Genomic DNA, 20509 nt, shown 5'->3' on the forward strand with positions numbered 1-20509 from the left:
GCCGCGGAACGGACTTCAGATTCGTGATCAGCGTGTCCTGTTTGGTCTACATGCCGATTTTGAGGCGATTTGAAAGGGTCCGGAATCTGCATGCAGATCCGTAATTCGTCAATTACGGGAAAAGTTTCATATATGCCGCGGAACGGACTTCGGATTCGTGATCAGCGTGTCCTGTTTGGTCTACATGCCGATTTTGAGGCGATTTGAAAGGGTCCGGCATCTGCATGCAGATCCGTAATTCGTCAATTACGGGAAAAGTTTCATATGTGCCGCGGAACGGACTTCAGATTCGTGATCAGCGTGTCCTGTTTGGTCTACATGCCAATTTTGAGGCGTTTTGAAAGGGTCCGGAATCTGCATGCAGATCCGTAATTTGTCAATTACGGGAAAATTTTCAGATGTGCCGCGGAACGGACTTCAGATTCGTGATACGCGCGTATTTACAAATTGCAACCGAGCTCCGCCGTGGGGTAAGGTGGGCAGGGGTTTTCGCACTACGGCTGCGGTTGAACTACCGTCTGTGGTAGAAACTTCAGGACGATGGCGCGTTTCATACGAAATCTGGCGCAATGTTTCTTTGCTTCTGAACTTGTACTGTTATTGCTGTGAATTCTTGAAGCGGGAGTGTTTCAATAACAATTTGTGAATTATTTGAGTTTCTTTATATAAACATAGAATAGTATTATGAAACATTGTGTGGAAACTGGAAACTGCAAATACTGATATGATCAATTACTTAGTTTGGGAATTGATACACATTTTGTAGAGATTTGTCTGGCAAATGGTGTAACAAACCTCAAGCCTATCATGATCTGAAGCTGTTGTAACAAATCAAAATTGCTTTGATGTTACATAGTACCTTGTTGGAAAGACTGGAGCATGGTTCAAGATGATGTGTAAAAATTCAAGATTTGTGCGAAAGCTTGTGACTGAAGAACGAAAGCAGTTCGATATGATGGCTCAATCAAACATGGAAACGGACGACAAAAGTAGAGTTTCAACATTCCAGCATGTGAGAATAACTTCAGAAATTCATAGTTCTTGTAGTATTGCATTCTTTTTATGTACAGTTATAGGTTTTGTTAGGGTATTTCAAATTCATTGTGTCAGTTGAGATATAGATGGATTGCGGAAAATTTTAGAATCATTGCATGGTAGCTAGGTACTTGTTCGGTAAAAAGATATGTGATGAATGCCATGAGAAGATTTTTTATGATTCAATGTATGGTCGTTGTTGACTGTTGTACCTACAAAAATGCAAGCTTACTAGCAACTAGTTTCTGAATCAAATCGAAAGTATATTTTGCCATGAATGTAAATATGTACCTGCAAAGTATGTCAATAAATTGTGTGATGTTGACCAGAGTTTTATCATCTAGGCATTTATGTCGCTTCTTACATTAGGTGTTAACCCGCGCCCCACTGGGGGGGGGGGGGGGGCTATTTATAGCCCCCCCTCCCGTTTTTCTGCAATAATTTCCAAACCGCTTGACGGATCGACGCCAAACTTACAGTGCCTTTGGCTGCATTAGTTTGACACCTTGTGTTAAAATTTGAACTTCGTAGCTACCATAGGTCGGCCGGAAATGACGTCAGAGTGACGTCATGTTCGGCCGATTTCGACGCAAAACATTGAACCACGGCAATCGCTCCCAAGAGCTCAGTTTTTAAGCTAGATCCAATTTCTTTGCATGAAAGGACTCAGAATTGACCGCGCTATCAAACTGCTATCTCGAATTTTCAAAATTTTGAAAATTTCGAGAATTTGATATAATAATATTCAAAATATGTATTTTTATATTTTTTTTCAAAAAGTTTTTGACTTTTCGAAAAAACCGGAATATATGTGACAGAACGCTTGATTATGACTAACTCTAGCAAGTTTTAGCTAAATATCTTCAAAAATGGCCAAGTTATACGCATTATTGCAAAAAATTCACAATTATTAATTTTTCAAATCAATTTTTCAGTACGTATTTGACATCGTACACCAATATAAATGGCACCATCGTGTTCCTGAGCTCAAACTGCATCCAATAGACACCTTTTTTGTTGAAAAATTTTAACTTCAAAATTTGACCTTTTTTGACCTGAAAGTGACCTGACCTAAGCTAAATTCGACTCAAAATGACCTCGAATGACACAGACGACATCAAATTCGAAATCTATGGCCTAAATGGACCATAAAACATGTGTCACGTGACCGACGCATGATAAAATATTTTCGTGACCTGTGATGACCTGACCTTGACCTGAAAATCAAAGTAAAAGCTTGGTACCCTCAGGGTATCTAGAGCATCTGTTTAAGAGTGTGTGTACCAAAAATGAGCCTGATCTGACTTGTAAGACGGCGGCAAGAGCCCAAAATGTGAACAAGCCAAAATGCTAATAATTTTTACTTTGACCTGACCTGTGACGTCATCGGTGACCTCGAGGTCAATGAAATTAGGTTTCGCTCGACAGCTTTTCCGGGGCTATCAGACGCCGTTTGAATTTTGACGATCGGCCCAGTAGTTTCGGAGTTAGGAGGGGGGGCTATGAATAGCCCCCCCCCCAGTAGGGCGTGTTATACGCAGACCCCAGTGGGGCGCGGGCTAAGCATAGTAATTACGGATGAACTTTGTGCCAATATCTTCAATGCACAATGTATGTAGCATGTCTACAACCCTCACTGATCCTGCTATAGCTATAGGCATTTGGCACCAGCTTGACCAAGTGCATGAACTTCAGTTGCACACCCTTTTGTCATGTACCACCAGTTACTTTTTTACAGGTGCACATAGCACTGCAGTGCACACAACAATGTGCAGAGGGCCTACACAAAAACAACATGATTAGTGTGCACTATGCACAGCATTGTACCCTGATTATTTGAATATTTTGATCACTCAACAGTCAGCAGTCAGGAGATAATTATTGAATATCACATTTATTATACATCACTTGTCAAACAAGAGCATGATGACACACATTTTGACAAGCAATCATGGTAGTATTCCAATAAGTTGGACAGTCACCTCCCTGGGCGTCATTTTTCCAGGAAGGTACCTACCTCTGCAGGTGTTGTGGTAGGCTAGGTTGAATTGGGTTAAGTTAGGCGAAGTAAGGTGGTTATGACCAGGTCAGACCGTAAGGCCTGGTCAGGTTGATTTTAATCTTTCATTCTAATTTGACATAGATACCTATTACCTATGTTTTTGCTGAAGCCTGAATTTCATTAGGTAATGAGTTAATTTTGCTTTGTTTTTATCTGTCTTGTTTTGTGTTTTTCTCCCTTATATTTTGCCCCATAGGCATGGGGTGGAGCTTTTCCAGGGAAGGTGGTGGAGCATGATTGGAGGCGCTCAACCAGACGGCATTGGAGGGCACGGTTTCTGAACGCGCACTGATGCCTGATTCAAGCCACGCTGTCTTCATGCGGGGCGGCGCGCTACTTAAAAGTCCCTAAAAGAACGGGAAGTGATGCCGATAGAACCTTCAACCATTCTGGGCTAACGCTTATGACTTGGAAAAAGTCGCGATCCCAATTCAATCGAAAACCTGTGGGCTCTTGTTCAGCAGGAGGTGTATGAAGAGCCACCTGCCATAAGCACTGCTCAACCGCAGGCACAGGTTTAGACGGCGTTGGTCCGCATCAAAGCCAGTGTGCTGGAGAATCCATTGGCTGAAATGCTCCAGAACATTCATCACTGTGTTTTTATGAAAGGTGGCTACAAGCTCAGTTAAAAGAAAAAGTACCAGATTGTTTTGCTTTTTAATTACAGCGGGAAGAAAGGTGTCCGGATAATTTCGTTACACCCCCTGTAATGTTCAAATGGTTGCTAAATTCGAAATCAGCTCCAAAAACTAGCCTAGAAACATGTAAAACTCGAAAAAGGAACCGAGGTCATCAAAGGTCATTGAGCTGACCTGACCTTCAGGTGACCTTGACACCCACCCTAATGCATGGGACCAGCATCATATCACATGTTTCAACGCTTGAAACCACGTGAAAACTGCAACCGCGCGGCTAATGCGAGCCGACATACGCCGAATCGCGATTCGGGCCAAACATGGTCTCGAGAAATAGGTCACAGGTCAAAGGTCATTTGGGTCAGGGTCATGAAATTTTCAGGGGGTGTAAAATTGATAAAATCGGGGGCATTGAAAGTTTCGTCGCGATCGGACGGTTTTTACGCGAGTTACTCACGAAAAACCGATAAAGCGCACCCAAAAAGGCAGAAATATGCACATGCGATATCCTATACTGCGAAAAAAGGTCCATCATTTTTTAACGTCGCCGACAAATTGTAATTACCCTAAGCTCAGGCAGATGTATGGTAGAGAATCCCCCAAGTGAAATACACTACGGCGGAAATAAAATACCCTACGGCGGAGCTCGGTTGCAATTTGTAAATACGCGTCCTGTTTGGTCTATATGCCGACTTTGAGGCGATTTGAAAGGGTCCGGAATCTGCATGCAGATCCGTAATTCGTCAATTACGGGAAAAGTTTCATATGTGCCGCGGAACGGACTTCGGATTCGTGATCATCGTGTCCTGTTTGGTCTACATGCCGATTTTGAGGCGATTTGAAAGGGTCCGGAATCTGCATGTACGAGATTGATATCAATCTGCATGCAATTATGCAAACGTTACGTTTTTGACGTCATAAGTTTGATCGGCTGACTATCTCCAAATAGTACACTTACATTACTAAACCTTGATTAAGCGGCAAAAGCGACGCTGTCTGTTTGTGAGGTCAGAATCAGAATGTTAGTCATACTTTTTATTTATTTTATGTGTTTTTGGAAATATTGGTAAGATATTTGACTGCATAATTTTGTGTTATTATTTATTAGCTTATTTTCAGAGTTAGCGTAGTGTAACAGAAGATTAAGCATGTTCAGAAACTTTCCCACGAATATGAAATATCCCAATCGGTTTATCAAATTTCCCGTTTTTCGTTTAGATAAAAAAGCAAGTGTAATGAGTGAAAGTTTGTCTATATTGTGCTTTTTTGATACATGAATAAGTAGGCACACAGCCTGCAAAGTATGCCAGGAAAGTGGACAACCTGCATCAGAAATCACAAATGAAATGAGTTGAAAGTTTCCTGTTTCACCGGTCAACACTTCCGATTCTGCACTCATTTTGCAATGTATGCAATGTGCTCATGGACAGTGCCACAGAATAATAAATTCACAGTGCCACAAAATATTGGCTCACATTGATGATGAAGCTTGAGCTCTCATAGATATAGATGAGATTGAGGCACCATATTCCATCTATTCTCAGATCAAAATGGGTGTCAGTGATGAAAAGGTTGGGAGCTTGGAAGATGAGGCTAGGAAAAGAAGGGAACGACTTGCTTCGCTGAAGAGACGTCGTGAAGAGCGTGAAAAGGGAGGAGGAGACAAAGCTGATGGCAGGAAAGAGGCACTGCCAAAGTAAGTAGCATATGCTGTAGTTGGTTTAGTACTCCTGGTGCACACAGGTGTATTAATAATTTGAAGTAATTTTATTGCTAATTTGTCACGTATTTAATTTTATTAGTTATCAACAACTTATATCAATATAGTGTTTGTTTGGTCTGAATTCTGACGTAATGCTGCTCCAATTTCTTACATTTTCCTGGACAATTTGTTGGTTCGGCAAAGTCATGAAGTATATGTTTCTTCACATTATTTAAAAAAATGCCTGGTACTTTCAGGCTCCAGCAGCCTTGCAGTCTCAAAAAGCACTCAAAATCAGCTTTAAGATACACTGCTGTCAAACTTGTGTGTGGTGTGCAGTGCATGCTCATGCTGACCGTTATCCTCAGCTGACCTTTGACCCTGCTGGCCCTCAGGCCAGTGTTCCGCAGCTACCGACCGGCTGACGAGAAGCTGAAGGAAGCTGTTCTGCCGGACGCCGAGCCGAGCAGCGTGGAGGCGCTGCTCGGGGACACCGCCGCCGCCGCCGACTCGGCCTCCTCCAAACCGGATGAAGTCGTACGTACCGCGGCAGTGGTGGGATGGAGTTCCCTCACCCACATTCTACTAAGATCATCTTTCCACCTTTCATTTGCTGGCATCCCTCGCTCCCAAGGCCTCTCGCTGACACTGCTCCACCCCGCCCTTTCTCGCTGACAGGACATCGCGCAGCTGGCGCCGCGGAAGCCCGACTGGGACCTGAAGCGTGACCTGGCGCCGCGGCTGGAGCGGCTCGAGAGGCGCACGCAGCGCGCCATCGCCGAGCTGATCCGCCAGCGGCTGCGGCGCGACCAGCGGCCCGACGATCTGGTGGACGCCGTGCACGCGGCAGCTGCCGACGGCGACGACGATGACGAGTAGAGGGGCGGGGAGTAGCGGGAACGATCAGGAGGTCGGCGTGCCGCTAGCATGTGCGCTGTAGTGGTGGGAAGCGAAGGTTGCCACTTCACAGCGCGGTCAGCGGTGGTTGGGGAGAGGCGCGCCGTGTGAATATTCATCGGCTCCAGACGGAGCACAAAGTGGCGCTGACTGCTGAGCCACGATACTGTTCGGAATATGCATCTCACCGTTACATGTGTTGCGCGTTTGTGGCTCTCCCCTGTGCAAGTTGTTCGGGCACGACGATCTTGGGAGGGTTTTGTACTGTGAAGTAGTCGCTCACTCCAATGGGTCATATACATCGGCTCCCGGATTCCAAGATACCGATCGATTTGTGTGCATTGTCATCATCATGGTTCGTGAAAATAATAATATGCATCCGACACTGTAGTGGATGGTGTTTATTGATATTGACGAGCCTCACTGCGTGGATGGCCGAACCAACGAAGCCTTGCGACTATCGTCCTGTCCAGTGCCATCGTTCCTTACATATTTCGATTCAGGTGCTTGGATTTCAGCCACGCGCAGACCTGACACTGCCCTTCTGAAGGAAAAAATATTAAATAACACGACATCCTGTATTTATCGAGCATGTGAATATGCATGCGATTCGGCCGTCAGATACATATTTGAATATAGACGGTCATTTCATCCGCAGCCACTTTTAAAACAGTCATCAGACACCACAGGACAAACAGCACATATTTTCTGTGGGCAGTCGCGATAATATCGTCCACTGAATGTGCCGCATCCGTCAGCCAATAGCCGTATTACACTGGGAGGAAGTCGATACGAACAGCTGCTTTTGGTCGAGTTCATGGAGTACTAGCGCTACCGATGATGAAATACATTTGAACATGTAGGAGAGAGGCGGTCCCGGGCACCGGTTACCTCGCATAACGGCAGACGGATGGCTACCTCAGAGCATGGCAGACGCACCGGCTTCCTCCAAACATGGCAGATGCACTGGCTAAATCCGGTAATGGCAGACGCAGCGGTTAAGTTCCATGGCAGAAGTTATACCTGAAAACTCGAGGGGAGTATGGCAGGTGCACAGACATACAATAGCAGACACGGTTAGTTGCTTCTTTAGACAATGACAGACTCCCGGCTATCTCTCTCACGGAGACAAACGTATTCATACTGGCTATCTCATACAATGTGCTCCTACCGCCTACATGTGATGAACCACCTGGCTCCGACAAGTGATACTGTGCAGAGATTGAAAACTGAGATGGACATACTAAAAATCGACACCCATACGGTGACCAATTGAGGGCAGTACGGCAATAAAACAAAATATCAACGCTAACCCTCCGAGCAATGGCGAGTTGACGACAATAATATCTAAACTAGCATAGCTCGAGACAAATGCAAGTAAGTTCGTAAATCAAATCACGGAAATATCACCAGTACGCTCTAATATGCTCCGTAAACAACCCTTCGAGTTTCTGATCTCCCACAAAATAATACTACAAAAGAATAGTCTAGGTATCGCCTAAGAGTTGTAAGACAATAATGCAAGGGACGTGAAACGAACCAAGACCATCACAAGCTCTGAAGTCCCATGGGCGGGTATACGATCACAGAGCGGCTTCCATCTCCGTCAAGCTGACACATATCGAGTAAGGTCGACAACACAGGGTGCACATTTGCAGCCACCAATCAGTTGGGTAGGCGGTGACCACGCCGAGCCCGACGTCCGCCATCGGTGTGGTGCTCAGATCCGGCTAGCGAGGCCAATGACGCCTCTAAGTGAAGGATCCACCGTCCCTCGGACTCTCCTCGGTTTACAGTATCATTCCAGATCATATATCACTTCCCACGGCCGCGGGAGCTCCCGCCAGCCGGGGACACATCATTCTTCCTCAGACCCCTCGCCGCTACTGCCGCCGGCCGGCCTTCAGCGCTCCTCCGGCTCCTCCTGCGAGTCGTCCGTCAGCACGGGAATGACGCCCACCCCGACACCGCCCTCGTGCGCGCGCATCGACGAGACGAGCTCCCAGCAGTCGCGCTGCGGGTCGTATACCTCGACCGTGTTGAGGTTGGCGAAGCCGTCGTAGCCGCCGATGCCGTACAGGCGGCCCATGACGGCCACCAGACTGACGCGGGACCGGGTGACGTTCATCGGCGCCACGTAACTCCAGCTGCGGAGGCGGGGAGGGGGGGGGGAGGGGGAGACGTCAGGTGCGTCACAAACGGTGGCAGAACGGCCGTATGCTTAGTATTATTGAGAAGAGCATCATAGGCCTTAGCTTTGGTTGGCTAGATTTACTGAAAATGGTGTCGATAAATTTGAAAGAACTTGACGGATCTACCCATTTGGTTGCAAGAGTCAAAGACAAAAAAAAACTTGTTCTGCGCTAATCAACCGCAATTCCGAAGTCGGCTACACATGAGCCTTCTTAGCTTATATGCCTACCAAAACATTTCATAACGCACCACATCGCTAAATGACTACAGTGAAAAGGACAAGAGCCGCTGGTCTCCACTCACCTGTTAGTGACCGGGTCATACGCCTCGACCGTTTTCAGGAACACCGAGCCATCGTAGCCGCCGCAGACGTACAGCTTGCCGTTGAGCGCGGCGGCGCCGAGCCGGCAGCGTTTGGTCAGCATCGAGGGCCCGCTGCTCCACAGGCCCTTCTGCGGGTCGTAGCACTCCACCTGTGGATGTGGAGGAGAGGGCTATCGGAGGAAAGGCGCCACCACTCTGCGCCGAGCAACCATAGCGGCTAGTGGTTGAATACGTACCGGGCTTGCAGTCGCCGGTGATTGTGCCTGTCGGGGATGAATATGTGGGCTTCACTATTGATTTCGGTTCATAACCTGCTGACTGTAGAGAAATGTAATGTGATTCAGGACTTTGAATTGTGAGTAACCATCAGAATGCTTCACGTAAGCCGGTGAGTTTGACCGTAGCGTATCTGTCAGTCCGACTGTAGCATCTGGACACGTACCGTCTCGAAGATGGACAGGCCGTCGTGGCCGCCCAGTACGAAGATCTTTCCCTCGAAGGCGACCACGCCGGCGGCCGAGCGCTGCCGGATCATGGACGCCACGGGCGTCCAGCGGTTGAGCTGCACGTCGTAGCGCTCCACGGAGCTGAGCGACGTGCTGCCGTCGTAGCCGCCGCACACGTAGATGTCCTTGTTGAGCGCCACGGCGCCCAGCGCGCTGCGCCGGTAGTTCATGGGCGTGGCCTGCTCCCAGGTGCCGGCGCGCGGGTCGAATACCTCTACGGTGGCCAGCCGGTCGCGGCCGTTGAAGCCGCCGATGGCGTACAGCCGGCCGTCCAGGGTGGCCACACCCACCCGGGACCGGGTGCCCGACATCCTCTCGGCCATGGTCCACAGGCCGGTCACTGGGTGGAACACCTCCACGGTGCTCAGCGAGCCGCCTGCCGGGCACACAGGGTGTTACAGGAAGAAATAGCTCACCTATCCGGTGTCACAGGAAGCACTGACTGGGGATGAGCTGGGGCTGCAAGAAGAGAAGAAATGTCCATAACCGGGCTCGCAAGGGGCAGACTGCCTGTTTGTACAATAGGCCTCCCACGGGGGGTTAGGAAAAGGAACGTGGCTTAGGAAAACAATACAAAATTCACTTATGCTCCTGGAAGAAACAATACCACAATTAAGCTCCGTTAGCCGTGGCGTTATGGCAACACCACTGCGGAACCCATTAACGATATATCCACACCAGCAATATTCAGAGAGGAGCGATGACACGCCTGGTGCACCGCGCATGGCGTTAATTCATCCAAACGCACAGCCCGTGTGACCAGCGACCGCTCACCGCATTTGGCCAGTCCGCCGACGGCGTAGATGAGACCGACAATATCGCTGCAGCAGCGCGGCCGGGCGACGAAACTGCGCATGGCCGGCCGGCGCTCGGGCATCAGCATGTAGTCGCGCGCCTCGTCTAGCAGGTCCCTGTCGGTGGTGGGAGGGGGAGGGGAGGGAGTCAGCGAGCGCTCTGAGACAGGGGGGGGGGGCAGTCACCGAGCGAAGATACTCGCCGACGGGGAGGACGGACAGCCCATGAGCCTACAGCCCATAGGGAGGCGTGTCAGCACACTGTCACCGGGCGTGGACAGAAGTAACGGCCGCTGCGTAAAGAATGATAATAATTTGGTGTTACATGGCGCACCAGCAGCCACTGCGTAAAGCACCTACTGTCCCTTGCGGCAATTATCTAACAAGAAATGGAAACATGCCGTTCTAAACGTCTAAGAATACGTCATTTACACAAGGGTACACGTAAATAGCAAGTAGGGGAGACCCGGAAGGTATGGGCCGCCTGGAGGTATGGGCCATCGCAGTTTTGAAGAAGTGTTGCGTATTTTTACACATTTGACCGCGTAAACTGGTAGCAGGCAGCAGCCATTCCGTTATACAACCCATGTGATTTTCAAAATTTTCCTCAGTCTTCTTTGGCAATGAGCGGTAATAAAGCGTTTTTGCCCTCTCCGAGTAAAATACGGTACATAAAGAAAATTCGTGATAAATTTGAACAGGCTCGTTTTATGATGTCACACCATCGGTAATATAAAGTTTAAAGCATGCAAATTAAGACTGGATAGACAATTTGAAGCTTTCTTGCAACTTTATGAGCTGAGATGCTACGCACATTCTGGCGTCCTAACCGGGAGGTTCGGGCCACCCACCCTCATTGATCCTAAATCAATAAAATGATGCTTTCATTGAGTGTCCTCTTCAATAACTTTTATTTTTGTCGCGCAAGGTCGAAAATTTAACTACAAATTTCATTCCAACAGAAGAAATATTATCTATCTTATTTCATGGAGCATGATTGAGTTTACCAAAAGACATATGTGCTCACGTGACCCCCATGAAGTAAGCTGTTGGCCGCTTATGCGGTTCCTGGGCTCTAAGAGAGATCATAGGTGGCGGAACGGGGAGGGCACCGGGGCACCGTGCCCCCCTTTGATTTTGGCATTTTAACATTAGCCCTATGGGCGTTGCACGGAAAGAATGGGACCAAAAGTCGGCAGTGCCCCCCCCCCCCCCTTAATTGAAGGTGCTCGGCCGCTACTGAGAGAGATAAAGGTAGATACCAGCTACGAGTATTGTCCTCATTATCGAGAAAAGAATATGAAACATGGCACCGGCCCATACCTCTCGGGCCATGGCCCATACCTCCCGGTGTATTTTGATGGATCGAAAAAGCGCATGATTTATTGAAAGTTATCTGGAGACTAAATAGTTGATCGCAGATGCCTAATATCAGGCACACTTTGCAGGCGAGAGGCACTTTCACGTATACAGAGTGAAAACCGGGTCTAGCCACATCCCACTGGAAGAAAATTGCCTTTCCACAAAACCGGCCCATACCTCCCGGGTCTCCCCTACTCTGACTCAAGTCCGTTATCATTTCTGACTACGACAAGTGATGTGTAGGTGGCACCAGAGACCTGTAAAACACTATGTAATGCTCACCTGCAGAGGTGAGAGCTGCGGATGAGGGGCTCCGTGGCCACGTGGTCGGTGAGATACTGCGGTGTCAGAAGCGGCATCCTAACCAGACTCAGAAGACCCGGCAGACACTCAGTCCGCAGCTCAGTGTCGTGCTTCACCCAGCGCAGTGCTGCCTCAAACACCTGAGAACACAGTCAGTGCTGCCTCAAACACCTGAGAACACAGTCAGTGCGGCCTCAAACACCTGGAAACACAGTCAGTGCTGCCTCAAACACCTGAGAACACAGTCAGTGCTGCCTCAAACACCTGAGAACACAGTCAGTGCGGCCTCAAACACCTGGAAACACAGTCAGGTGCGGCCTCAAACACCTGGGAACACAGTCAGTGCGGCCTCAAACACCTGGGAACACAGTCAGTGCTGCCTCAAACACCTGAGAACACAGTCAGTGCTGCCTCAAACACCTGAGAACACAGTCAGTGCGGCCTCAAACACCTGGAAACACAGTCAGGTGCGGCCTCAAACACCTGGGAACACAGTCAGTGCAGTCTAAAACACCTCGGAACACAGTCAGTGCAGCCTCAAACACCTGGGAACACAGTCAGTGCGGCTTCAAACACCTGGGAACACAGTCAGTGCAGTCTAAAACACCTGAGAACACAGTCAGTGCGGCCTCAAACACCTGGAAACACAGTCAGTGCGGCTTCAAACACCTGGGAACACAGTCAGTGCAGTCTAAAACACCTGAGAACACAGTCAGTGCGGCCTCAAACACCTGGAAACACAGTCAGTGCGGCCTCAACACCTGGGAACACAGTCAGTGCAGTCTAAAACACCTGGGAACACAGTCAGTGCGGCCTCAAACACCTGGAAACACAGTCAGTGCGGCCTCAGACACCTGGGAACACAGTCAGTGCAGTCTAAAACATCTGGGAACACAGTCAGTGCTGCCTCAAACACCTGGGAACACAGTCAGTACAGTCTAAACACCTGGGAACACAGTCAGTGCGGCCTCAAACACCTGGGAACACAGTCAGTGCAGTCTAAAACACTTGGGTACATAGTCAGTGCGGCCTCAAACACCTGGAAACACAGTCAGTGCGGCCACAAACACCTGGGAACACAGTCAGTGCAGTCTAAAACACCTGGGAACACAGTCAGTGCGGCCTCAAACACCTGGAAACACAGTCAGTGCAGCCTCAAACACCAGGGAACACAGTCAGTGCGGCCTCAAACACCTGGGAACACAGTCAGTGAAGTCTACTCGTAAAACACTTGAGAACACAGTCAGTGCGGCCTCAAACACCTGGAAACACAGTCAGCGCAGCATCAAATACCTAGGCACACAGTCAGTGCGGCTTTGACAACCTACAGACATACATGTCACAGTCTGAAGTATCTGGAGACCCAAAAGCTTGTCTCAAAGGCCCATGATACCGCCTCAGACTACCAAACATAGCAACTATGATAACCACTGCAGATCTACATAGAAATTCTTGCCGCATCGGACGTTCATAAATAAATAGCACTGAGTTTAACACGTTTTGGGTACTCTATCTACAAATTGATACAGTGTCCCAAAATTGCATTTTGGCTTGGGTGTCAGAGGGGAAATTGCTTTCCAAAAATGGGGATAAGAGTGGAAAATTGCTGGCCAAGGTGAGGCCCAGAAAGATGGGAAAAGATCGATAGCATTAATTTTTATCCATGCGTGATAAAATATGAGATGTACAACGATTATCCACGCTAATGCTTTTTCTTCGTGATATTGGGAGTGGAAAATTGCTCTTCAAAATTGGAGGTGAGAGTGTGAAATGATATTCATTTGGATGTCGTTTCCCACCCAAAACAACAAATTTTGGAACATTGAATTGATATTGCTTCTTGCCAGAGCACCCATGTGTAGTATCATTTGTGATGACCATAAGCATTGGACGTGAACAAGACACGTCAACCACAGGGCGTTTCGTCAACCAGCAGCAGCAGCAGCGGCGGCGGCGGCGGCGGCGGCGGCGGCGGCGGTACCCACCAGCTCCTCCGTGTCCACGTGCAGCTCGTCCCTGGCCAGGATGTCACGCAGCTCGCGCTCGCCCAGCTGCAGGAACTCCTCGCTCTCTGTGACGGACGCGAACCACTTCTGGATGTAGGTGTCGGCGGCGCCTGCCAGCGCCGTGCAGTGCAACTCCGAGCCGAACTTGCGGATGCCGAGCGCGTTCGACGGCGTCAGCCTGTCAGCGAGGTGCGCCGAATTACAGAGTCAGAGCGACGTTAGTAACACAGTCACAAAGCGCGTCCTCAATGATTTCGTTATTCATTGATATGCTTTACGGTATTGCTGCTGAACTTCAGATATTATTGCGATCATCACATTTTTCAATGTCTCAAATCTTCTTCTATCATTTGATATCCCAAAATGTTCTGATGGGACACTGGGTGTCACCATGCACAAAAAGCCCTTCTGATGGTGCTCTTACCTCTACGTCCTCCACTTCTAATCTGACCAGGCCATTTTCATTATTATACTTCACCAGCTTTTTAAAGTAAAACTGATCATTTAGTTTAAAGTAAAACTGATCATTTAGTGAAATGTGGACATTGGACAAACATGTAATGGCTGCCCCACACTGGACCTCGCATGCGGGTTGCGAGTTTGCGGGTTTTTAGTTTGCGGGCATAATACTAATTCATAGAGTGATTAGACCGTTCCCTTATGGTAGCTTCATGAATGCAGTGAAGCCGGTACACCTTCAGAAAATTACATATAGTGGCAATAACAGAGCAACGAACCAAAATTCGACTCCAACGAAAAACCCGCAAACCTGGCAGAACTCGCGCACCTGGCAACGGCGAGGCAATCGAGAGTTGACTAAACAAAACTTTTGGAATGCGATGCAAGGTGGCTCGCAAGCTAAAAACATGCAGGCTCGCTTGTTAGATGGTAATGTGGGTCACTCAGCTCAGATTGTATTATTTGATTTTGAAGAAGCCCGAAACCCCAAAAACTCGCAACCCGCATGCGAGGCCAGTGTGGGGCAGCCTTAACAAAATCAGATCATTATCTGGCTTTAGTAAAATATCTAACGATTGGACTTTATGCAGGGCATAAATTTTTAGAGAATAAAATGTTGCAGTAAGACTATGCATATATTCCCAACTCTGGCTTTCATGCAATAACATCGATCGGTATGAACAGCTAAGACATAGCTGGCATGACCAAATCTGACAATTGTATGGCCATAGTCATGGATATAATAAGAATGCACTCTCAAGTCTTACTAGTTACTACTTACTTAAAATCATCAATCATATTAGCTGACAGTCACCAGACAAAGCACCTACTCTTTGATTAGATGTTTAGCACAGGCCTCCCGTACAGTAGTCAGCTGAAGGAATGCAGCACCCAGCATCAGATTCTGCACATTGCTGTTGTTGATCAGGATACGACCGCTGTATGCGAAGTTGATGAGAGCCTCCAAAGCACTGCAAATGATAGAAAAGTTGCATCAGCATTTTGCATCAACTATCATTTTTATCAACTAACTTAAAATAAATTATCTCAGACTTGTGCCGGGACCAAAAATCAAGATCCAGGATCCTCAAGGTCCCACGGCAAATTCAATTTTTAGAATCCAAGGTTTCCAAGGTCCAACGGCAAATTAAATTTCTAGAATCCAAGGTTTCCAAGGTCCCACGGCAAATTCAATTTCTAGAATCAAGGTTTCTAAGGTCCCACAGCAAATTCAATTTCTAGAATCCAAGGTTTCCAAGGTCCCACGGCAAATTCAATTTCTAGAATCCAAGGTTTCCAAGGTCCCATAGCAAGTATACTTTGCAGGGTCCACAGTCCCCAAGGTCCCACGACAAGAATGCATTGCAGGATCCACAGTCCCCAAGGTCCCACGACAAGAATGCATTGCAGGATCCACAGTCCCTAGGGTCCCACGACAAGTGTGAATTTCAGGATCCACAGTCCCCAAGGTCCCATGACAAGTACACACTTCAGAGTTCAGGGTACACAGTCCTCAAGGTCCCACGGCAAGAATACATCTCAGGATCCAAAGTGTTCAGGGTCCCACAACAAGAACTTAAACAAACTAACATTCTGATGAGCAGACTTACTTCTAAATATTCTGCCAACGGATGCCCAGCAACATTGAAAGGGGCAGAACCTATGCAAACCTGTGGACTGTGGTGGTTTTATCGTTAACCAACATAGGTAGGGGGTGGGGGGGTGCTTCAACACAAGTTAAAAATGAATCATAATATCAATCTCTCCTTCTTTAACCTGACAAATTCATAAAAAATATAGGTAGGTTATAGGTACCTTGCAATTTGTATTGTCATATCCCTTTCAATTCAATCTTACCTTATCAGTAGGAATGTAGGATAGCACCTTACAGTTATTGAAGACAAACATTCAAGTATTCTTTCAGGCAATATAAAAAACCAAAAATAAAACCTACAGGCTTCATAGAAATGGAAAAGTTGAATTAGATAGGTATATGCTCTCGATTTTCTGCACATTCAGTTACATAATACCAACATAATACCTAGGATAAAAAGTAAAATATGTTCTAAGTCTTGTTTGCGCGAGCGCTCACAGAAAAACTGATCGACTAAGCCAATAGAATTAGAGTATCAGCGAGCGCAAACCTTACTTACTGTTCATTCACATTAGATTGAAGGCTCTGAACAAAATTCCATCTGACAATTTTTTCGTCAGCCGGTTATTCGTCGGCAGATTTTCGTCCGACTTTTTCGTCTTGCATTTTTTCGTCTGTTCGAATTAATTTGGTGCATTTTTCGTCTGAGTATTTTTCTGTCCGGCATTTTTTCGTCTGGACGAGGCGGAAAATGTCCTAAGGAAAATAATGCGCGGACTTAAAAATGCACAGACGAACAAATGCATAGACGAAAGTCTGCGGACGAAAATCTACAGACGAAAAATTGTCCGACGAAAACCTGCTAAACGAAAAGGTTGAACTGTCATGGAATCATTGCTTATATTGCTCATTGCTCAATCAATGGTGATTTGATGAATTGCAAAACAAATTAGTTTGACACTTACTTGGTCAGTGGGTAGCTTCCAAGTAGCTTCAAGCCCGGCATATCACAACCCAGAAAATATGTGAGGTGAGATTAGAAAAGAACTTTCCAAACCACCACTGTCCACTGTTTGACAGTTTCATAATCCATAACATTGATAATGTAAAAAGCTACCAGGTCTCTTGTTCCAGTTCTGCCTCACAGCCATGGCAACGATTTTGCTCTATATATGTCTACACAGTCTGGTTCGTTTTCTCTTCGTGTAGCTATCTAGCCCCTTGCAGCTGGTCGCTCAACCATAGATATTTATTGAAGTGCTTACAGACAAAACCTAGTGCAGGGTCCTTAGTGGCCCATGTGCAACATAAACCTCATGGTCCAGCTTCCAGGATTCTTGAGGTCCCTCAACAAAATGATGGTGTAGGTCCAGACCGTTCTCCTAAGATCCCATGACAAATAATAAAACTGGTACTGAAGGTCTGCATTCTGCAGGGTCTTGCAGCATACCAAAATTTTGAGGTCCTAACCCCTGGGTTTCCATGGTTTTATGGCATATGAAATGTTGAGGTCCTGGGTTTCTAAGGTCTCATGTCACATGAAATGTTGATGTCCTGGGATTCCAAGGTCTCACGGCATATGCAAATGTTGAGGTCCTGGGATTCCAAGGTCTCGCGACATATGCAAATGTTGAGGTCCTGGGATTCCAAGGTCTCGCGGCATATGGATGTTTTAAGGTCCTGGGATTCCAAGGTCTCGCGGCATATGGATGTTTTAAGGTCCTGGGTTTCCAAGGTCTCGCGACAAAAATGACAATGCAAGGTCCAGGATCCATCAAGGTCCCAGACCTTGGACTCTGCGAACCCTGGATCTCAGATCTTTTTGGGACCTTGGCACAAGTCTGATTATCATTTTGTGTAAACAGCGACAACAAATATGTTGCCATTCTTTAGTTATCACTGGTAAGTTAGGATTTCTAACATGAAGACATAAATGACAAAATGATGAAGCATTTATGTAACATAAAACTGCACCACATTCTAAGCAAACAAAATTATTCTGCGAAGACAAAAATACTGGATAATTTGTCTATTGCCCCTCTCATGAATCACAGAATAAACACGACAGCTGATTCTGAAAACACTGCAATATTGTAAGTTTTATTAACCCGTGCCGGGCCGGGGGTGTTTGAACACCCCCCCCCCCCGCCCCCTGCAGTTTTTCGCAATATCTAAAAAACGGCGGCGCCTGTTCGTGCATCTTTTCCGCACATGTAATGAAAATTTCAGACCCAGGTCGCCTAAGGTCAGGTCACCAGGTCACGCCAAGTAACCTCACCTCAGAAAAAAAAAGAATGCTCGTCATAGTTACACCGACTGAACGATTGCCTTGAAACTTTCAGCGATTGATGAGTGTAACAGTATCTATAACACGTATGTCTCGGAATTTTGATATCGGTGACCTAAGGTCAGGTCAATTTTACGGCTTCTCCATTATAAGCACCTGTGACCCTTCGTTATGTCCCCGAGGTCATCTCAGGTCACGAATAGTATCTAACAGTGTTTCGCTAAAACTTTTGATAGAGGCATGCTAGAGCGATGAAAACGCCTTAAATGTGTTCGGCTCGACGATGTGGATCGACTGATATGCAACATGACCTTTTTCGGTCAGGTCATAGCCTTGACCTGAGGTCAAATTTTCAAGCTTACCTTTCAAGGTCAAATTATAGTTTGTTCGAAGCGAAGCGTTTCGACGAGAGGAACACGATGCTGGCAAAAGAAATGTCGTGGCTCTTTTGAGTCAAAAGTTATCGCTGAATAAACACTTTTCGTAAAAACGGCTATTTTTGGAGTTTTTGCCCTCTGGAGGCTAAACCGTTAACTTGAGATCAAATCTGAGGATATGTGGGCGAAAGAGCGTCAAAAGAGCTATCGAATGCGCTTTTCCGCGGCGCTGTAGCTCTATCGGTTCCCGAATTAGGTAGCTGTTGGCAGTTTCCAAAATGTTGAAATAGCCAACATTTTACCTTTGGTTATGCCTTTGGTGACCTCTGGTGACCTGACCTTTGACTTGACCCAAAAATAAACAAAGTATTTTCGTCCTTATTTTGGACGTTCTTTCGACTGCCGCTTATCGCGTGTCACTGCGTGGCCCAGGAGCCGAGTTAGAAGGGGGGGGGGGGGTTCAGACACCCCCCTCCCGACCGCGTATATTCGGATGCAGTATGAGCAGAGCATGGGTCCCGAAAAATTCCTCAGAAACTAGAGAAATTCTCGGACACACACGACGGGTACCATATGAATGCGGGTGAGACTAAAATGCTTACTTCGAAATTTAAGCTGCGTTGCGGCATTGGCGGTTATGTGCGGCGTGTATGCCGCATGATTAGTAAGCGGCGACCACTAAATTAAAAACTCAATAGCTTTGACCTGTTTTCAATGGATAACACTGCATACCAAAAATGTCCATCGCTCTCGTCATAGGATATTTAGATTTAAATAACTAACTTATCTACATCATCGTTTTGAACCAAATTAATACTTTCAACTTGACCCTCGCCCGTATAGGTGTTTTTTTCCAGCCACGAACGTATAAGGTATAACCCCTTGCCGTTTCGCTCCTGATCAAGCTAGAGCTTCGCGGAAAAGACCAGCGTGTTGCCCGTGACGAGAGGAAGCCGATGATACCCAATTTTATGGTCCTAGGTCATCGGTTGACCTTCCAGGTCAGGTCAATGACCCCAAAAGGCAGGAAAATTGGGACCTGTTAGAACGTTGGACGTGGTGAACGTGGGACCTGAAAAAGTTGCACCTCTATGTAATATGTGGGTTCGATATACTGTGTGACGTTCCAAGAACTATTTGGGAAAAGTTGCACCTCCGGAGAGACGGACGGACGGACGGAGAGACGGATGGACGGACGAAGAGACGGATGGACGGACGAAGAGACTGATGACGGACGGACGGAGAGAGTGACTGATCGGACGGATGGAGAAACGGACGGACGGATGGACGGACTGAGAGACGGAAGGGCCGGGACGGACGGACGGACGGACTGAGAGACGGAAGGGCGGGCGAACGGACGGAGAGACGGACAAAGAGATGGACAGACGGACGAGAGAGAGAGAGAGAGAGAGAGAGAGAGAGAGAGAGAGAGAGAGAGAGAGAGAGAGAGAGAGAGAGAGAGAGAGAGAGAGAGAGAGAGAGAGAGAGAGAGAGAGAGAGAGAGAGAGAGAGAGAGAGAGAGAGAGAGAGAGAGAGAGAGAGAGAGAGAGAGAGAGAGAGAGAGAGAGAGAGAGAGAGAGAGAGAGAATATTACTTGTCAGAGACTCGGGGAGGACGGGAAGGAGACTGATACCTAAAGAGAGGAAAGATGATCGTGAGCAAGGGGTTTGGGAGATAGGTAAGGAGACAGGGGAAAATGAGATTTTATTGCTCCGGTCCCAATAACACTTCCCAAAATAAAATATAATTGGCCGTAATTATCGAATAAGAATCGGAAATTGTCAATTGAACGTCTGATTTGCTTACATCGATCCGCCCTATACCCTGTTTGACATGTTTGCACCAAAGCCAACTTGCAGGCTATACATCGAGCCAGTGGTATATACTATACAATAAATACATCTCTCCCGGTGGTATACCTGCATAACTAGAGCCGAGACCTCCGGCTGTATTTTCCCACGATCAGCCGAATT

The 20509-nt window shown here is 47.2% G+C and overlaps 2 protein-coding genes across 6 annotated transcripts in view; one reads left to right on the forward strand and one right to left on the reverse strand.

Moving 5' to 3' along the window:
- Nucleotides 1–4690: 4690 nt before the first annotated feature.
- Nucleotides 4691–6721, forward strand: LOC122386374 (coiled-coil domain-containing protein 12-like). 4 transcript variants are annotated; one of them, XM_043375532.1, is made up of 4 exons: nt 4691–4798; nt 5277–5428; nt 5830–5971; nt 6113–6721. In XM_043375532.1, exons 2-4 carry the CDS (start codon nt 5283–5285, stop codon nt 6311–6313), a joined length of 489 nt encoding a protein of 162 aa, XP_043231467.1. In that variant the 5' UTR covers nt 4691–4798; nt 5277–5282; the 3' UTR covers nt 6314–6721. The 4 variants fall into 4 exon arrangements, with proteins under 4 accessions (XP_043231467.1, XP_043231468.1, XP_043231469.1 ...); XM_043375533.1 differs by having other exon boundaries at nt 4691–4739; XM_043375534.1 differs by having other exon boundaries at nt 4712–4753.
- Nucleotides 6722–6895: 174 nt separating this feature from the next.
- The window catches only part of LOC122386373 (kelch-like protein 18), a 34174-nt gene continuing 20560 nt past the window's right edge, over nt 6896–20509 (reverse strand). Inside the window, exons 1-8 of one of the 2 annotated variants that reach the window (XM_043375530.1) lie at nt 16136–16429; nt 15109–15249; nt 13799–13997; nt 11793–11953; nt 10129–10265; nt 9291–9730; nt 8828–8997; nt 6896–8478 (exon numbers count right to left, since the gene is read on the reverse strand). In XM_043375530.1, the coding sequence (XP_043231465.1) occupies nt 8235–8478; nt 8828–8997; nt 9291–9730; nt 10129–10265; nt 11793–11953; nt 13799–13997; nt 15109–15249; nt 16136–16293 (1650 nt within the window). In that variant the 5' untranslated portion in view covers nt 16294–16429 and the 3' untranslated portion in view covers nt 6896–8234. Of the gene's footprint in view, nt 8479–8827; nt 8998–9290; nt 9731–10128; nt 10266–11792; nt 11954–13798; nt 13998–15108; nt 15250–16135; nt 16430–20509 lie in introns of those variants that run through there. The other variant, XM_043375529.1, reaches the window with a different exon arrangement.

The sequence above is a fragment of the Amphibalanus amphitrite genome, unplaced genomic scaffold (assembly GCF_019059575.1).
Source record: "Amphibalanus amphitrite isolate SeventyFive unplaced genomic scaffold, NRLGWU_Aamphi_draft 000248F_arrow, whole genome shotgun sequence".
Lineage (NCBI taxonomy): Eukaryota > Metazoa > Arthropoda > Thecostraca > Balanomorpha > Balanidae > Amphibalanus > Amphibalanus amphitrite.